The sequence below is a fragment of the Takifugu rubripes genome, chromosome 20 (assembly GCF_901000725.2).
Source record: "Takifugu rubripes chromosome 20, fTakRub1.2, whole genome shotgun sequence".
NCBI lineage: Eukaryota > Metazoa > Chordata > Actinopteri > Tetraodontiformes > Tetraodontidae > Takifugu > Takifugu rubripes.
Genome location: NC_042304.1, coordinates 15,262,571 through 15,280,797, shown reverse-complemented (window position 1 = coordinate 15,280,797; position 18,227 = coordinate 15,262,571). Strand labels below are relative to the sequence as shown.

At 45.7% G+C, this 18,227-nt stretch overlaps 3 protein-coding genes across 4 annotated transcripts; 1 reads left to right on the top strand and 2 right to left on the bottom strand.

Annotated features, from left to right (window-relative positions):
• Positions 1–5,271: 5,271 nt before the first annotated feature.
• On the bottom strand, positions 5,272–11,084 carry mccc1 (methylcrotonyl-CoA carboxylase subunit). 2 transcript variants are annotated; one of them, XM_029828150.1, is made up of 19 exons: positions 10,834–11,084; positions 10,512–10,616; positions 10,142–10,281; positions 9,939–10,034; positions 9,599–9,720; positions 9,375–9,522; positions 9,171–9,292; positions 8,970–9,081; positions 8,781–8,862; positions 8,568–8,695; positions 8,322–8,505; positions 7,669–7,778; positions 7,351–7,567; positions 7,183–7,269; positions 6,636–6,685; positions 6,395–6,532; positions 6,094–6,201; positions 5,433–5,504; positions 5,272–5,289 (listed from the first exon to the last, which is right to left on the bottom strand). In XM_029828150.1, exons 3-17 carry the CDS (start codon positions 10,220–10,222, stop codon positions 6,151–6,153), a joined length of 1,728 nt encoding a protein of 575 aa, XP_029684010.1. In that variant the 5' UTR covers positions 10,223–10,281; positions 10,512–10,616; positions 10,834–11,084; the 3' UTR covers positions 5,272–5,289; positions 5,433–5,504; positions 6,094–6,150. The 2 variants fall into 2 exon arrangements, with proteins under 2 accessions (XP_029684010.1, XP_003978263.2); XM_003978214.3 differs by having other exon boundaries at positions 10,512–10,555.
• A 473-nt stretch (positions 11,085–11,557) lies between these two features.
• Positions 11,558–18,203, bottom strand: lamp3 (lysosomal associated membrane protein 3). The gene is made up of 8 exons (XM_029828404.1): positions 18,119–18,203; positions 13,809–14,057; positions 13,175–13,270; positions 13,000–13,082; positions 12,673–12,795; positions 12,426–12,498; positions 12,164–12,334; positions 11,558–12,005 (listed from the first exon to the last, which is right to left on the bottom strand). Exons 1-8 carry the CDS (start codon positions 18,198–18,200, stop codon positions 11,866–11,868), a joined length of 1,017 nt encoding a protein of 338 aa, XP_029684264.1. The 5' UTR covers positions 18,201–18,203; the 3' UTR covers positions 11,558–11,865.
• kng1 (kininogen 1) lies at positions 14,909–18,169 on the top strand. Its single transcript, XM_003978215.3, has 9 exons — positions 14,909–15,067; positions 15,172–15,271; positions 15,788–15,916; positions 16,124–16,237; positions 16,338–16,413; positions 16,794–16,963; positions 17,037–17,147; positions 17,285–17,380; positions 17,638–18,169. The coding sequence occupies exons 2-9, from the start codon at positions 15,206–15,208 to the stop codon at positions 17,905–17,907; spliced, it is 1,032 nt and encodes a 343-aa protein (XP_003978264.2). The 5' UTR covers positions 14,909–15,067; positions 15,172–15,205; the 3' UTR covers positions 17,908–18,169.
• Positions 18,204–18,227: the final 24 nt, after the last annotated feature.

Sequence of the window (18,227 nt, the reverse complement as noted above, 5' to 3'; positions counted from 1 at the left end):
GCATGCTTGTTTAACAGCCAGGGGTGTTTCAGGCGGGCGGAGTTTACCTTCTCCTTCTGTGTTGGAGTATGTAAGTCTACCTACGGTTACGGAGTGAGAACGCCCGGATGTCTTGTCGCATGGGGGCTGTAGTTGCCTTTGGTACTTTGAATACAATATAACACTCTGTGTTTGTGCCTCACTCTTGTCCGTTTTCTGTCCTGTGTCCTTGTCCTGGTGTCAAAGCTGCATAATGTCCTTCGACCTTTTCAGATTAATTATTCATGTGCTGTCAGCGTCCCCCCCATGAACGTTGTCTTTTCAGAAACCTGCTCGTTCTGTGTTTTCCCTGGTTCTGCTTCCCGCTCCAGCAGTGTTTTGGTGCTAAATGAGTCTTTCTGTTCTAGCGCTGAGGTTTTGATTTTGACCTTAGCTTCAGTAAGTCAGCTGAGCTGGTGATGTCACGTGTGCAGATGCCTGGAGTCAAATCAGCCCCCTTGAGTCATCATCGGCCTTTTTTATTCCATTATTATTATTACTGAAGTCTTAAAACGGTTGTCTTCATGTCAGAACAGTGGTCGGGGTCCGTTGGACTCTGCTGCTGCTCTCAGGCTCTGATCACGACTGCACGGTGACGCTCACTAATGAGAAGGAACCTTCACTGGAGAGCAACTATATTTTTTTCAAAGCAAATATGCTAATTGTGGTGAATGGGTATGACTGTTGATTCTTGCATAAAGTTTGATTTCTCTTCATGTCTTTTTTTATCTTTTGTCTGAGTAACTAAACGCTCATCTCATTCCACCTCATGTTGATTGATTATGCAAATGTGTCACTTTTAAAATATACACTTTAAGCTATCACAAAAGCCTGTGAATCTTTATTATTTTGAGTTCATGTGCCTCATTTAAAGTTAGAAAATAAACGTATTCTCAAAATATATTTTCAGACTTAAGTCTTGGTAAAAAATAGCCATGAAAGGTCGACAGAGACTCATCAGTACGTTTCACCTTTGGCCTTTTAGTTGTGGCAGGAATCTGTATTTTCTCTTAGTTGTGCTGTACATTTTTCTGATTAAAAACCTTAGTTTTATTAGAGAGATTAACTAATCAATTGACTCAGAGTTGCAGCTCTTATTGCAACGGTTGCCTGGAGGGTGTAATACCACCAGCGGCCACTGGGCGTAACTGGGCCCAGGCTGAGCAGCCCAGTATCCCTCTGGATCAAACCAGTTTTAGAGACACATCTATCGGGTTTCATAACCAGTAGTGATTAGTGACCAAGCATAAACCCCCCCAGTTTTGATTCTCTCAGCATGTTTCTTTTTAATATTAATCTACTGACCCACTCAGACCCCCCCTTCCCCCCAGCCCACAACCTCCTCCACATACGCATTCACTGCATCCGTCTCCTAACCCTCAGTCACTGCTGCCTGTTTTCAGGTCCTGGAGCGACACGGAGACCTTCTACAGCAACGATCGCAGCATCCTGACACTGTCGCCCATCGAGGCCACCCATTGCTGACTCCCCGCGCCTCAGACCGTAACGCAGCACCTGTGAACCGTAGTCACGCTCCAACCTTCCTGAAAACCAGTGTAGACTTTTAAGTGGACGCATCCTCCTCCGGATGCAGCTGGGATTAGTGTAAATGCGTGAAGCCAAAGGAACGGGCGCAGTCCGAGCGCATTTGATTCCAAGTGAATCGATCAGCAGAAAGGTCGAAAGGACGTCCGAGTGGTGGGAAACCACCGAAAAGTTCTTGAGCACAAGGCTGACACGTGTGGAGCTGCTTCTGCTCTGGGACATTTCAATGGCGGCGCTGTCCTCTGAGATCAGCCCCGTTAATGTCACACATGCGACACACACGAGGCGTTGGGATGTGCTGACTCACCTAGAAGGAAGCCTCTTCTTCTGAAGGTGGAAATCCCCGCCGCCGCTCGTCCTGTAGCGTCAGAGCTTTTCTTGGTTCTCTGAACTGGAGCCGCTTCCCAGACACACACTGTGTGTGTCTGATGGACACTGTGCAAAGGAGACTCGTCTCTACCGTGGAACCAAAGACCAAAAGAATTCAGACTGGAGCTTAAAAGATGTTTATTTTTGTGCCTGATTGTAAAGGAGCTTATGTGTGAAGACGAATAATCGTTGGCGCTGCTTTTCGGGTCAGACTGACCACTTTGTCTCCCAGAGGAGACCAGATGGGAATCCATGGAAAAAGCCATATTTTCAGGTAGAAGATTGACGAGACTGCAGATAGTTGGCTCAATCGTTGTCCTTTAGTGTTTAGAAATGTTCCCTTTAAATGCCTTTTCTCATTCAGCCTGGTTGTTAAAGGCCTCTTGGCACTGAAGACCTCCATCCTGAGGGAGTGCACACACACACCTGGAGGTAGATGCACTCCTGTTATCACGTCTTTTGCTTTTCTGGCTTCAGTGGTGAGATGCTTTTAAAAACCACAGCTGACACGGGTTGATGCAGACAACAGAATGTTTAGAGAGAGATCTAGAATTTAGGAGCAAAAGCAGCGCGTTTGCACAGATCTCACACACACACACACACACACACACACACAGAGCATCTTTTCTCATCACACCAGTCATTATATTCATTGTCATGTTTTTGAGTTTCCAGGCTGTGTGTTGCTGTCCTTGAAGCGTGTGTGTGCGTGTATCTTGGCGTTGTGTCTCTACGCCGTCTGCAGCGTAACGCTGCTGCAGGCGTCTCCTGTGAAGGGAGGAAAAAGTTGAAGGTCCATTTCTCCTTTTAGGTCCTGAAGGCGACCCGGTAACTGTAGGAACCTCCAGACAACCGTTTTAAACTTGACATCATCAACGCAGCTGTTACAGGAAATCAATGTAGGAAGGTTTTGTTGGCACGGTGACTCCGATCAAAGTTTGGTTGTTTATGTTAAGTAGATGTTCTAATTTCTCTGGTACAACTTTTGCTGAACGCCTACTTGGGTCTGATGTTGTATTTATTATTACGGTACTTTTGTGGGGTTTTTTTTTTCCAACTCTAAATATTTGTATTTCATCGGCTGGATTCGTTCATACTGAGTTAGTTAAAACTTGACATGTGAGCAGGAGCTTTATCCTCCAGCGAAGCCGTTTCTGTGGGTTTCTCCAGCATGTCGATGCTCGAATGTTAGTTTTTCCATCAAATGCCTGGACGGTAAATGTTTTATCCACGGGAGGTTGCGCTGCCTCGGGGTGGTTTAGGTGTCGCCGGGAACGCCAGTCTCGCTGTCTGGATACAGCTATTAAACCTGTAATCTGCACCTGGATTCGGACAAATTTGTGTCCGTGCTGTTTAAAAAGGAAAACATCAGCTTCTGTTCTCATTTTGAAATGTAGAGAAACCTGAGAAAGTTGACAGGTTGCATTGCATTGTGGGAGTTTAATCCAGCAGCCCTGTCAGTGTGACCTCTGCTGCATCACTCTTGAGTTTTAATGCAATAGTAAATGTAAGAGCACCCCTTTAATGTCCTAATGATCAACTCTGATGAAGCAGAGGTCGCAGTTCTCCACGTCTATCAACACAATCACATCTTAGTCCAAATCAGCTGCTACTGCGCAGCAATAAGTCAGATCTCACACCAGAACTCGACATATCTAGTTTCAACCTGCATCCCAGTGACATCTCGATCACAACGGAAGCTTGTGGAAAACCCATTTTGCTCATTTGCAATAACGAGGAGGTGTTTTTCTGTCTGCGCCGCAGCACTGACGTCACCGAAGCGTTGCCACGAAAGAGCAGCAGAGCCTGAGCTCAAAGCCTCTGGGGGCATTTCTGGAAGGATTACTCAGCCGCCTAATTTAAAAAGAGTAATTTAATATTTTATCAAGCCTCAGTACCTTGGTGATGATGTCATCCATCAGAGGCACCATCTCACTTTAATTTGGATTCCTTCCTGAAGAGCAAAGCTCACGTCTGAAGGTGCAGCGGCCAGAGCTTCCTGCAGCCATCTTTGTTTTTACTCAGAAACGCAACCGCGCAGTCGGGAAGATGAGGCGAACGCAGGTGACATCCGTGCGGCCGCCGTGCAGGCTGCAATCAAATTAAGGGTTTCCATGATCGAATCAGCTAAAAGGGGAGTTCCAGTTCAAATGTCCACCCATCAGTGGTGAGCAGAGAGGCTGCCGAGCGTTCCACGGCCCTTTTAACCACAACCGCCGCTCTTCTGTTGACCGATATCTGTCCGTCTGTCCTGTCTGTATGTCGGCCTCATAGCTGATGTTTATGAAGATGCTGTTCTATTTGCAAAATAAATACATTTTTATGAAGGAGGCCTTCAGAGTTCTTCCTGACATGAAACAGCTGCATGCAGTTTAAAAGATTTTATTACATAGTTTGATGGCTCCAACATCATTTATCACCTCGTACACAAGGTTAGACTAGAACGCCTCACAACACACAAGTTAGTAAGAAACCAAGTGACGAGTTCAGGCTCGTCTTTAAATCCACCTGTTAGCGATGGTTCCTGCCAACATCCTGTCAGGAAAGTGCGGAATCATTTCAAGAATTCTGTAGTGTCCTTTTCTCCCTTATCAGCCTATCAAATTCCTTTAACCTCCACTCCAGACGTGCCCGTCTGCAGCATTAAGCACTGAACAAGATGGGCTCCAACTCTTAAAGTAACATTTAACCACCGACAGAGTCTCAACAAGCTTGATGGGAGGCCACCAAATAAATACACTTGCACAAATTTCCAGTTTCAAAGCACCCCCATTCGTGACCGTGACGGCGGTAACCATAGCTACAACATATCAGCAACACGTTGGCTCCAAATTAGCCATAAAAGCCTTAATGTTTGATCCATCCATCTCTAGTTTTAGCAGGTCTCCCCCCTCATTGTCCTCTTTTAGCAGCACTTTTGCAACAAAACAACCTCCAGCAACAGTCCTACTGTCCCTTAATTGTCCACAGAGGGTTAAAAGGATGCAGACATGTCTAATAAGGGGCCAACCTGTTACCAATGAACCGATTAATGTTTGACGCTTGTCCGCAGCTTCTGTCCATCAGGTCCGTTTTTTCCAATTTGATTCTTTCTTAGATGGAACTGAGGTCCAAAACGAGCATATTTTGTCTCGGCTGGATAGAAAGGAGGGACAGTAAGTGTTCCAGCTCTCTCCTACCTCAGTCTGTTTGTGGTTTGTGTTGTGAGTCTCTTCACTGGCTGCTTGCTCCTCTTCTCCTCCCCTTCCCTCCTCCTCCTCCTCCAGCTCGACCAGGGGAGCATGGCGGTTGGCCTGGGAGCCTTCGCCAAAGAAGACCTTCTTGATCACTCCAGCCTTGGGGTGCTCGGATCGTGTGCTGCACCATAGCAAATGGAGTTTTAATCCAGCTCAATTATGAGATCCATTTAAAAAAAAATCCTCAATATATGTTCAAAATATTCTGAAAAGGTAACCAAGAAGCTAAAGTGTATAATTAAAATAATGTAGTAGCTCAGTTACCTCCATCTTCATGGCGATCATGACCATCAGCGGGTCTCCTACAGCCACTTTGTCTCCAGCTTTAACCAGCACCTGAACGCATCACAAAGATTAGCGTTCTTTAAGGTTTCACAGAGACAAAAGAATGATGAACGAGTCTGCGTCCACTTTTCAGAGTAGATTCACTGGACTGAAAAGCTAAATGAGAAAACTAAACAGGACAACAGCCAAACCAGTTCAAACACAACAAAACAAATATTAGATGTTTGTTTCAGTCCCTCTCGGTCATAAAAATGTAAAACGGCTTTAGTTTTAACCTTCTGTAAGCAGCACACGTGTGCATGAGGCGGTGTTATGAAGCGTTAATGTTAAAAGGAAATATTGATTTTTAGAGGGTTCAGCATGTTTTTAAAGCAGTTGGAGGAAATACCTTCAAAAAATTGAATGACTTAACAAGAAAACTCCAAATTTCATCTTGGGAATCATTTTGGGTCACTTTAGATGCCATCTAGCGCGCCAAATCATCTATTATCTAAGAAATCATGGCCATAAAGAATGTTTAACAGTTCTTTTTTGGTTTTATATTAAATTTGCAGTTTTAATTTGAAGTCTAGTTAAATCATCATTAAACTCCAGATCAAATATGATGACTTGCATATTTGGCCAAAAACCCCAAACCCACCTTCTCTATGGTTCCTGTCATGGGGGGCCACGGCTCCTCCTTGAGCCCCGGAGCCGCTCACACCTGCCAGGTATTTGGCACTGGAACCGACACCTGGGAGCTTCCCTCCTGCAGAACATATGCAAAGACCACGTAAACACAAGTGACGGGTGACTGACGGCTCAGCTAAGAGGACGCAACAGTCTTTAAATGCCCCCAGGCTGTTGGAAGCGACGGTGCCTCAACCTGAAGAGGCAGGTCCAAATAAAGGTTCTGGATTGAAGGTGTTCTACTCAACACTCCAGGAGTGGGAACAACCTACCGTGGAGAACAGATGCACCACGTTGTCCAGTATCACCAGTTTGGGACGAGATTTGACCCCGTTGACAGAACAGTGCAGGAACAATGCTCCACCTTCTGCCTCCAGGCTCCCACTCACATGATACTGGTCCTCGCCCACCTGACGTTCACACGTTCAGAAGGTCAGATGAGGCAGGGGAGTTCCTGGTTCTTCAGTGAGAATCCTTTCGTTTAAAGGGTTAAAGTGATGGAGTCCTGCTCACCTGCATCGTGTAGCTTCCATCTTTGTTGTACACGACGACCACATCGATCTCTACAAAACAACAGAAGAGCTTTTAAAAGTGGGACTGTGGGGGGGGAGGACCGTGGGGGGGGGGGGTCTCACCGGCCACTGACACAGCCGACGCATGTGGGCTTATTTTTGGCCTCACTGTGTCATTTTCATAGAAACGCTGAGTGATGAATGAAGGTCATTAACAAACTGTCAAACCAGATCAACCCAACACTTAATTATTTAAATGGTTATTAAACACATCAAAAGGTGTGATTCCCATGGTGACAGTGTGGTGTCGAGTCCTTTAACACATTCTTTTTCTTTTTTGAGAGTCAAATAAATGAAAACCATCTGAACAGGTTTTGGTCTGTGGAGGTTAACAAATATATATTCTCCTAATCTCATTTATTAAACCAATAAACCCTTTTGCAGACCTGTAAATTACTGAAGAGGAAAGAACATTTCCAACGTTCCAGGTTCTCTCTCAGAACAAAGATAAAGACAAATCTTTATGAGGAATAAAGAGTCCTGCTTACTTTTGTCTCCCAGCTGCAGAGTCATGTTCCTGTTAAACTGGATGTTGTTTCTCCAGCCGCTGCTGGAGCCAAAAGGAGAGAACGGGTCTGCGGAAAGGCAACATTTGTGCACGTTAGACGATCCAAACACTGCGACTCTGCGGTCCGATTGTGCCGACGAGCCCTCACCGCCGGAATTCTGCGTGAACTCCTGCGTGCGCTGCCTCTCCTGCAGCACCAGGCTCAGGGCCGCCTGGCACACCGCTTCCCCCGCAGCAGCTTTGGCAGCAGGGAAGAGGTCAGCGTGGTGCTGCGGGATGAAGCTGGTGGTCACGTTTCCGGCCTCGAACTCCGGGTGGCCAGAAAGGCTCAGCAAAAAGTTAATGTTGGTGTTCAGGCCTACGATCTGCCGGGAGACAGGGCACCAGCGTCACCCGCGGGGCGTTTGGGTGTCACCATTATCATCAGGACGGATCCACGTGGACAGTAAACGCATCGCCGACTTACGTTGTACTGCCGTAAACAATAGCGCAGCTTCTTTAAGGCGGCAGGTCTGTCCTCTCCCCACACCACGAGCTTGGCGATCATCGGGTCATAGTGAGCCGACACCTCGTCCCCTGAAAACAGGCGCACAGAGGTCGTGTCAGCGGACAGGCGGCTCGCTGGTACTCTGAGAAAAAGCAGCCGCACGTCGCCATTGTTTCTACTGCAGCTCATCTGGGAAGAACCCACAGATAAAACCCGACAGTCCTCTGGGATTATCGGGTTATTTTTGCCAGGAAATATGACCCTTTATAAAACTGTGAAACAACATACACATCAATGGAAAGCTATTATTATTATTTTGTATAATTATGTTGAAAACATGCTCATTCAATTTACTTAGCCAGTCAATCCCAGTGAGCTTAGACAGCCTTAAAAAACAACGATGGCTCATATTTCTTCCATAGCTAATATTTTACGTTCATATTTCCTTGCTAAATCAACCGGGCAGAAAGCAGCCTGTGCTGCAGCCACAACGGTGATTCCAGTGTTATATAAGCCAGCGCTGTTATTTGATACAACAGGCACTGACACAAGGTACAGCGGTGGGTAAAGAAACAACACTGGGTTACATAACGTGATCCGTGTCAGCTCCAGCAGGGATGGTGGATCCCTACCCTCTCTGACTCCAGTCTCTATCCGCGTGTGCTGGTCGGGAGGCGGTGTGGAGAGATGCAGCAGAGGCCCTGCCCCTGGAAGGAAGTCGTTATCTGGGTCCTCGGCATAGATCCTGGCCTCAAACGAGTGTCCCCTTAAAATGATGTCATCCTGAAGGAGAGGCAGGCGCTCCCCTGCTGCCACCTGGAGTACAATCAGGTCAATGACTGAGGCCCAAACAGGCCAAAGTCAAAGGGCCGTCTTACCCGGAGCTGCCACTCCACCAGGTCGGTGCCTGTGATCATCTCAGAGACGGGATGTTCCACCTGCAGCCGCGTGTTCATCTCCATGAAGTAGAAGTTATGCTGGGCATCCATGATGAACTCCACCGTACCTGCACAGGAACAAGAACAGCAGCCAACGCTGTGGCTCGACGCTCCCTGGCAACATTTGGAGCGGTTTGTTTGGGGGCGTCTCACCTGCCCCAACGTAGTTGACAGCCTTGGCTGCTCTCACTGCTGCTTCTCCGAGTCTCCTCCGAACTTCAGGACCAATTCCAGGCTAAAAAAAATAAATAAGAAGAGTAAAATGAGTAAAAACTGATCAAAGACTTCCTCAAATGTCCAGCCTAAAGCCTCAGGGCTTTAGATATCGACACGACCACCCACCCCTGGTGCTTCTTCAATGATCTTCTGATGTCTCCGCTGGACGCTGCAGTCTCTCTCAAACAGGTAGACGGCGTTGCCGTGCATGTCTCCGAACACCTGAACCTCCACGTGTCTGCAGCGGCGACAAACTCGGCCTTTTTAAAATGAACGTGAAATGGCGGCAGACGGGCCCGGGTAAGCAGACGGACAAATCAACGGCACCTTGGATCCTCCACGAATTTCTCCACCAGCATCACGTCGTCGTTGAAGGATTTCCTGGCCTCCCGTCTCGCCGACTCCAGCTGTTCCAAAAAGTCGGCATCTGACCGCGCAATGCGCATACCCTGCGCACCAACCCAGAGGAACAAATGTTAGCCAGATTTATGTTTTTGTAAAAGCTTTTTTTATTTATTTCAATTCTTTCACCTTCCCGCCTCCACCTCGGACCGCTTTAATCATCACTGGGTATCCGATCTGGGCAGCCTCTGCTTGCAACCTCTCATTCGATTGGTCCTCACCATGGTAACCGCCAATGATCGGGACCCCAGCGGCAGACATGATGTGTTTGGACGTGCTGAAAAGCAGCCACTTCTTTCTTATGCATTTTCAATCATTCTTGCGTCTGAATGACATAAAAATATGCATCTTACCTTTTGATGCCCATGTCTCGGATCGCCGAGGAAGGTGGCCCAACGAAGATGATGCCCTCTTGTTTACAAGCCTCAGCAAACTCCGTGTTTTCAGACAGAAAGCCATAACCAGGATGGACGGCCTTCACACAAGCAAATATTTCGCACATTAAACAGAAATATACACCACAGAACCTACCAAAAAAAGCCCCATTACTGGTTTACCAGCAATAACAACATATTCAGTCAGAATCAGACTAACTGATCTTGGACAAATGTAGATTTAGTGAAAAAGTTTTTATCCTGTAACCTGCAAAAATTCAGACTATAGAGACGATACAGCTGAAGAAGGAAGACTCACTTGTGACCCAGATTTTTTTGCCACTTCTAACACTTTCTCCATGCTGAGGTAACTCTGTTGGGACGGTGGAGGACCGATGCGGTAGGCTTCATCTGCCTACGCATTAAAAAAGGAAATCACATTGTTTTTAATGGAACATGACCGACAACTATGAAACAGAACAGAACTTAATGGGCATAAAGCAGGTGACCTAAACATCTTACCATGGCCACATGCATGGAGTGTTGATCTGCGTCACTGTACACGGCCACAGAGCGAACGCCCATCTTCTTGGCAGTGCGCATCACACGACATGCAATCTCTCCTCGATTGGCAATCAGCACTTTCTCTATCTTTGCCACTCCTGATTTAAAAATGACAATAATTCTGTTGCAGTCTCCTGTAAAACTAACTTTATTGTCCCTGGGAGAGACACATGCATCCTACATGCATTGAAAATAATTAAATATGCATAATCAAAACACCAAATACAGGGAGGGAGGTGGGGAACAGGATATTTAATTATTCCCCCCCTTTTTTTAACAATAGTAAGTTGTTTTATTCTCAGATAAAACAAGCATTTTCTTCACTCACCTCCTGAAAAGAACCTCACTCCTCTTCTGCTCCATGACAGTCTTCTGGAAGAGAAGTGAACACCTTCAGCAAAGTTAGCATCCCCTTGCTTTATAGAGGTAAATGCTGTGCATAAGAGGAAACTGTGAGTGAAGTTTACGCAGGTAAAAGCACTGCAGCAACAACTTTAGCCGTGCTAGCTGTCACTCAACCCTCTAACCTTGCACGTTCGATTAACATTGGTCGCTTTGCATGCTTCATAAAACTGGGTTTTTTACAAACAAAAGCAAGAGAATACGAATGGTGCTTCGCTATAAGTACATAAAAGTGTTTCTATACTCACTGTGTACATATCCTTAGACCCTGAAGAGTTGAGAAACTTAGAATAACTGCAGCCATACCTGCTTCTGGAGTTAGCCGCTAGGCAGCTAACAATATAGCTAAGGAGAAAAGCGAAGATGATATTAATGTAATTCAGTTAACGTTATTCAGTTACCGTCAAACACGACTACTACTTAAGCTCGTTACAAAGAAACATTCATTCGCGTGGAATTCTGTTCACATACTTATAACAAAAGACACGTATTAATACGTTTTTTTAACAGACATTTATGACCTTTCCAAGTACCCGTAATGTCGACAGCCAATAATAAAGCGAGACACAGAGGCGGGGAGACGGTAGCAGTTACGATAGATGGCCAGCAGATGGCGCTGTTGCATGCGTTCAGAAGGTATTTGCTTGTTTTTCTTTCTGTTAGCGAAATAACTCAAACATTTATGAACGGATTTTAATGAATTTATTTAGGAAATTATCCCTGACCAAGAAAGATCTCATTGAATTTTGGTGATTTAGTCACAGGTGATGGTCAAAGCCAAAGTGCTTGAATGAGAAAGGCATCTACTATGTTATGTAATATTTTATTAAGGCCCAATTTACTATACTGAGTGTAAGTCACAATATGTGGGGAAGTGAGCTTTTTGGTGGTGTGGGCTCTCCAAATGCTTTGTTTCTAGGTTCTCAAATAAACCAGTAACAATATGGAGCCAGTGAAAATTCAGACATTAAATAAATATTTAGATAGACATTTTAATCATGTACTAACTGTGCAGGGGGGGAAGGGGGCAGCAAAAATGTTTAATAGTTTAATAATAATGTAGTTTTGTGTTCTTAAAGTTAAAGAAGTTACAAAATGTCAAATAGAAGCTCTTTCCAGCAAACACCTCAAAAATACAAAACAGGTCAAATTTCTGCAACAGCAGTAAACAGATGAACAAAATGGGGAAAAATGTATCAAATGTAATTCGGTCCTATATATTTCCAAACATATTCAAATCCCTTTACGTCAATGCTCGACGTATTTGAGCTCCTTCACCCTCAGAGGCTCTCGTATCCTTGGCTGCGACTGTCTCTGAGGAACAGATACGTCAGGGCGGCGATCAGAAGGAGACCCACCACCACGGCCCCGATGACAATGGGAATGATCCGCTTGTTATAGTCGGCCCAACACTCCACTTCTGAAACAGGCAAACAGAAAAAGTCTCAGTGCTTCTAATGGAGTTCTTTTTAAAACTACTACCTACTGACACCTTTACCAACTTATTACTGCATGAGGGTGGAACACATTCAGTCTATTTGTGCATATCTGCCCAGTCTCAGTGTAGCGTCCTCCCACCTTTCCCATACTGTCCTTTGTCCAGGGTGAAAGCCTGGATCTGCAGAGGAACCAGCTTGACCTGCAGCAGCGACGACATCAGAAGCTGATTCTCAGACTTGCACTTGAAGCTCTTTCCGTTGGCTGTCTTGAACATCTTGTCGTGGGCCACCAAACCTGAGTAAGTCTTATCTGGAGGGACAAGGACACCAAGCAGCTACTTTCTCCCGATTCAAACATAAACATCACAACAGTGCGAGGCGGGAGCCGTCTCTCTTCTTACTGGCGCACTTTTTGCAGACAGGCATGGGAGACAGATGAGCAGTCAGCTTGGTGACAAAGAAAACTTTCTTTTCCTGGAGTAAAAAATGATAGTAACAGATGCATTATATAGAGGTAGGGTACACATCAAAGGGGAAAGATTGTTATTGTTGTTATTTATACAGCTTTTTTTTTTTTTTTTTTAAATGGAGATGCAACAGTGACCTACATAAGGTGACATTTATTGTAGTTTCTTTTTTTTTTTCTACCTTTGTGAAGGTGAACTGCAGACTGGCAGCATTGTCCGGCATTGTGATGGAGAGAACAGCGGCTTGGTTGCCACAGTAACCGCTGACCCTGACCCTGCTGCTGTCCAAGTTAAAGTACCAAGTCTGACACACAGGAGAAAAGTGACGGTTTTCTTGTCACACCAGAGCTCACACCTCGCAGCTTGATGGAACAGAAAGAGCTGAGAGCTGCTTCTTTACACGTGACACCTCACACACACATGCTGACACAAACACACATATTATGCAGAATGAGCTGAAACAACGGTCATCGCAACACGCACAACACACACACACACACTCTCTGACCTTCTGTTCGGTGATGATGTACTCCACTCCCATGGTAACTTTGATGCAAGGATTCCCTTTCAGAGAGTTCAGCATGTAGGTTCCTGCGTGCGAAACACACATTTGTAAAATGATATATTGTCTGCAAACACCTCCCTATAGTCGTGGTTATTTTCCCCTTCTACTCTGCAAGTACCTATAGGAGGGATGGACTCGGAGGGCTGCAGGACGGGACGGAAGATCTTGGCCTCGGAGGGCAGCTCAGAGCTGTTGTTTCTCTGGAGGTTCACACCTGCTCAGGAAGAGGCCAGGAGACACTTTCAAGATCTGTTCATCACCTTCAAAAAAGCCATAAATAATCCTGACACCAAAGCAACTCAGTTGTTTTATTAGGTGAACACTCTTAATGAGAGCCGGGCCCGCCGACAGCCAGAGATAAGAAACAAAACCTAAAAAATGGCGTAAAAGCCAACAAAATGAAAGAAATATTCTTCCCAGCAGCAACACACCAGAATTTTGACAGTTTTGACAGTTTACATTACAAAAGGCGCATTAAAACGTGTTTAAATGTGGCCGTTTCTCCCTGAGATCTCTTCACGTGCACGCCTATTTGTAAGTTTAATCACTCTGAAGGAATGAGTGTGCATGAATGACGAAGCTGGAACCACAAGTGGGACAGTTAAAACCCCTGAGTATCACCGTGGACCCTTCATACTGGTGATGATATGCTTCAAAAGAGTAGCAGAAACTGCTTCACTGGAAGTTTATCACAGAGAAAAACAAAAATATTGAAGCAGATACTTCAGAAAAATATTGGAAATCATCTTTACCTGGAATAAAAGCAGCCAGGAGGAGAAGACGCCATCCAGCCTGGTAACTCCTGAACATAATGTTGAAGAAAAAGGTGGAAAAATGAGACCGATGGATGTGAAGCTCTGGTGTCTGCTGCAGTCTGGCTCGTTTCTGTGAAACTGAAGAGCGCCTCTGTGCACCACACACAGGAAGTAAAGAATGAAAGGCGGGGAGAAGCCCACCGCCTCTCAGATCTGAAGACTGGCGGTCGCAGTGAAGAAAAGCTCCTGAACATGAAGGAAAAAACACCACAATAGCTATTACAAATATAATACACTGCATGGTTGCTTTTACTCCCAATACTAAATCTCTGAGCCACTAATGAGGTCTCATGAGGCTCCAAGAAAACCTACAGTCAAGGGCCACAGCCCTCAAAAACCCTCCGTGATTATGTTATTTAGGTTAAGGTCTATTGATGTAGATTAACTTGAAATCACTTAATTGTGGATCAGCTCAAATTTCATCACGAGGATGGACGTCAAAGGTCAGCAGGACCTGTTTTTCTTTACGTGGCCACAAGAGGGCAGAATTCTCACAGGTCTGATTTTATACTTTCACTCTAAAAATGCACAAATACACGCGTGTAGAATATGAGTGGACCGGTTATGTCACTACAGAGATGTAAATACATGGCAGTCACGTGACATCAAAAGTGAATTTTGGTGTTGATTTGTACATTCACTATTTATTCATTTTTATTCACCTTATACAATTTTTTTTTTTCTCCTTTCAGTGAGGAACAGTGGGGAAAGCACACTGGTTTAGACTAAAGGTCATTAGGGACAAAGTACCAGTCAAGACACACAAAACACACACTTGGACACGCATATGCAAACACACACACAGCTGAATCTGCACAGTTCTGGGACTATTTGCTACAACGCAGTTAAAACTTAAAACGAAGCTCCAGGATGGTGTGTGGCGTGCGTCTCCGTGTGAGGTCAGGTAAGACGGTGTTTGAGTCATGAAGGAAGCCGGTACTTTTCCTCACATGCTCTTGAACTGTTATTGACTAAGCAGGGTAGGAGGGCAAACAGAAGAGCAAACATTTACTCCCCTTCCATCGACTGAGCATTTCCAGCATCTGTGCCCCCGTCAGCACGTCACCGTCTGACCCCAACCCTCAGGGTCCCGCCTTCAGTTTCAGGAGGAGCTCAGTCACTCATTCATCCCTGTGTGAAGAGGAATCCAGCTTTTCCTCTGCAGGATCGACAGCAGGCCTCCACCTGCACAAACCGTGAGTTTCCTCAGGCGAATCAATTCTCTCGGTTTGTAAACTGATGGAAAGTGGTCAGTAAATCGAGGGGTAAACAAGCTCGCTGCTAATTTGTCCTCTTGTAGCTGAAAAGAGACGAACTTCCTACACTATCCGACGATGAGGAGCGGACTGGGGCTGTGTGTCCTGGGCCTGCTGTGCCTCAGCAGCTCAGTCAGGGCACAGGTGAGGAGATGAGACGACATCCTGTGGTCAGATTATCATAAAATCCCTTTGAAATACTGAACGCTGCGTGCAGCTGAATATGAATTATTAATATAGCAAATGTTTAAAATCAGTCTTTAATCATATGCAAATAATGTGACAAGACTTCAGATAATTGGATCCTTTAGAGGAGAAATATAATATAAATATAAATGGAGCAGAATAATTAGGGAAGTATAAAGTGTTTATATTAGCAGAAGTCTATCTGCACAAAATCATACAAAATTCAGCCACTCCAACTATATAGTTGCCACCTTTTTCCTCCATAAAACCAGTAAAACTGCTATGTTTTTTTATATAAATTGTAATTCAAGATGAACTGATATGTAGACGGGTATTAGGTTGGAGAGGAAAATGCTGAGTAAATCCTACTATAAGGTAGAAAATGGGAAGCAGTTTAACCAAGAAGTGTGTTTCCCCTCTTTCTGATGAGAGTGGTCTTCAGTCAGGGAGTTCTGAGTTTCTCTGCTCCTCCAGGAACCAGTGAAGGTCTCCTGTGACGACCCGTCCGTGGAGAAGGCCGTCAGCAGCGCTGTGGAGAAGTTCAATGAGAAGCTGACCACAGGAAACAAGCTGGCACTCTTTCAGATACAATCGGCCAGCAAGGTATGAGATTTAAATATTTCAGTACGTCTACTTGAGCTGGAATCTGGTGTCAAAACATACAGATTTAAACGTTTTGGACCTGGGAGGACACAGTGTCAATGAAAGTACAGAACTAAAGCTGTGCAACGACTACCCAGAAATTCTGGCATGTTCGGATACTTTGACCTTTTAGTACACACTGATGGTGTGTTTGTGATGCGTCTGCAGACAGGATCTGGCGCCGACGCGGTGTATTCACTGCAGTTCACCAGCAGGAGGAGCGACTGCCCAGCAGGGGGCATTAAACCCTGGACGGACTGTGACTACCTGCCCAGACGAAAGGTAATGGCCGGCTTCCACTGGTGGCGAGGAGAGGTGACAGACGTTTACGCTGTAGGTCAAGACAAGCGGCCGAACTCACAGCCCTGTTGTCCTCCCCCAGAGCCCAGTTCCATGCAGCGCCATCGTCCACGTGACAGCCACTGAAGTGAACACAAGACACGTGGAATGTCAGATTGGTGAGCGACTTTAAGTGGAAGAAATCAGCCCTGAATGAGGTGCAACTGTAGTGTCACCATCAACAACAACAACAAACAACCGCTGGGCACAGGCGAGAGGTTTGGGCTCGGGTGGGGGTGCGATTGCGCAAGATCTCCACAGGTAGGGTGGGCACCATGAGAGGCGGATGGAATCTAGACTTTAATCTGTTTGCCTGACCAGCCCATTGACAGACTACAGTAAACATGTCGTGTTTTCTCAATTTTGCAATTTTTTTTCCCCACACGTTGCTTCGATTTTCAGGAGCCTTTCAGCAAATAATAATAATAATAATCAGCACAAATATGTTGCACAAACCCCATAAATCTGTGACCCGTGTCTGCCTTTTCCCAACGGGCAGATGGTCACTTCACCCCAGAGAAGGCTCCCTGCCTGGGCTGTGAGATGGAGATCGATGAGAACTCCGAGGACCTGAAGAGTCCTCTGTCTGTCTCCATCACCAAGTACAACTCCATGTCCAACTCGCTTCACCTGTTTACCCTGAACAGTGTGGGCTACGCCACCAGACAGGTAGGGGGACCTGGGGGGAGTTGAGGAATTTCAGGGGACAGAAACATGTTTTTCCCACGTGTCTTCTCTGTAGGTGGTGGCAGGTTTCAGGTTCAAGATAAGATTTGACATGAAGAAGACCACATGTGCCAAAAGTCAACACAGTGATCTGAGTGATCTCTGTGTCCCCGATGACCAGAATATGGTAAACACGAGAAGAAACACACTCTGCTGGTGAGCAAATGTGACCTTTTACAGGCTTGTTTGGCCTGACGGGTGTGTGTGTGTGTGTGTGTGTGTGTGTGTGTGTGTGTGTGTGTGTGTGTGTGTGTGTGTGTGCAGGAATTTGCCAACTGTAACTCCACAGTGGATGTAGCACCCTGGAGACACGAGCTCCCCCAGGTCCAAATGGAGTGTGAAGAAGGGATGTTAATCATGGTGAGACCCACTTATACCCCAAAATATCCAGAAATGTTACTATTTTTGAAATTCTTATCCACTCTGCTCTACCTGGAAAAGGTAAATAAAGGGCTTAGAGGGTGAAGCAAGAGTTGAGGGTGAAATGATCAAGTTCTCAGTTTGGGGTTAAAAGGCTTCAGTCTAAAACCTGATTTTCGATCGCCATAACAAATTGTCAGTGGATCATTTCTCTCTCTCAGGACCAGACAGTTTATTCATGTATTACTCCCTCTCAGCCTTTAATCAAGCGTCGGCCACCAGGCTGGACTCCGCTCAGGAAATTCGAAAAACCAGGCTCAGCGGCCAAGGAGGAATCCTCTGAGGAAGACACCGCAGCAGCCCAACCGTCTGCCTCCCCAGTGGTCGACGTGGTGCCCGACGACCCCCTCCACTGCCCCTCCAAACCCTGGAAAGTCTTTAATCCACCCAGTCCTGTGGCTCCCACTGATGCCCCCAACATGACGGCAGATGCGCCAGTCTTGAGTGACACAGACCTGCTGGCATAAGTTTTCCACTTGCCACACACTCGCAAATCTTTTATGCCTTTTAGTCCAAACTATGAAAACAAAATAGGTTTTAACAGGTTGTTGGTGCAACACTGAAGACGATACAAGAGGTCTGTTCCGTTTCCCTGTTTCGTGCTGCCCAAATTTAACAAGTAGTTGAGCCCCGGTGACCATTTATGATGTGGAATTGGTTGTAAATATGGCACTCAATGTCCAAAACCAGCCAGAAGATAAAATAAAAGGTATTTTCTGTGCAAATCCAGATGTAGTCCATCACTCATTGATCTAAACATGATATGACCATCAGCATAAGAATAGAG

Coding starts and splice junctions, on each gene's coding strand:
- kng1 (XM_003978215.3), top strand. CDS start 15,206: ATGAGGAGCGGACTGGGGCTGTGTGTCCTGGGCCTGCTGTGCCTCAGC. Junction 15,272..15,787: donor GCAGCTCAGTCAGGGCACAG/GTGAGGAGATGA, acceptor CTGCTCCTCCAG/GAACCAGTGAAGGTCTCCTG. Junction 16,964..17,036: donor TGGGCTACGCCACCAGACAG/GTAGGGGGACCT, acceptor TCTTCTCTGTAG/GTGGTGGCAGGTTTCAGGTT.
- mccc1 (XM_003978214.3), bottom strand. CDS start 10,889: ATGGCTGCAGTTATTCTAAGTTTCTCAACTCTTCAGGGTCTAAGGATA. Junction 10,556..10,833: donor GGTCTAAGGATATGTACACA/GTGAGTATAGAA, acceptor CTTCTCTTCCAG/AAGACTGTCATGGAGCAGAA. Junction 8,863..8,969: donor TCATTGAAGAAGCACCAGGG/GTGGGTGGTCGT, acceptor TATTTTTTTTAG/CCTGGAATTGGTCCTGAAGT.
- lamp3 (XM_029828404.1), bottom strand. CDS start 18,200: ATGTTTAGATCAATGAGTGATGGACTACATCTGGATTTGCACAGAAAA. Junction 13,271..13,808: donor CCTGGCTGCTTTTATTCCAG/GTAAAGATGATT, acceptor CTTCCTGAGCAG/GTGTGAACCTCCAGAGAAAC. Junction 12,796..12,999: donor ACATCATCACCGAACAGAAG/GTCAGAGAGTGT, acceptor CCTGTGTGTCAG/ACTTGGTACTTTAACTTGGA.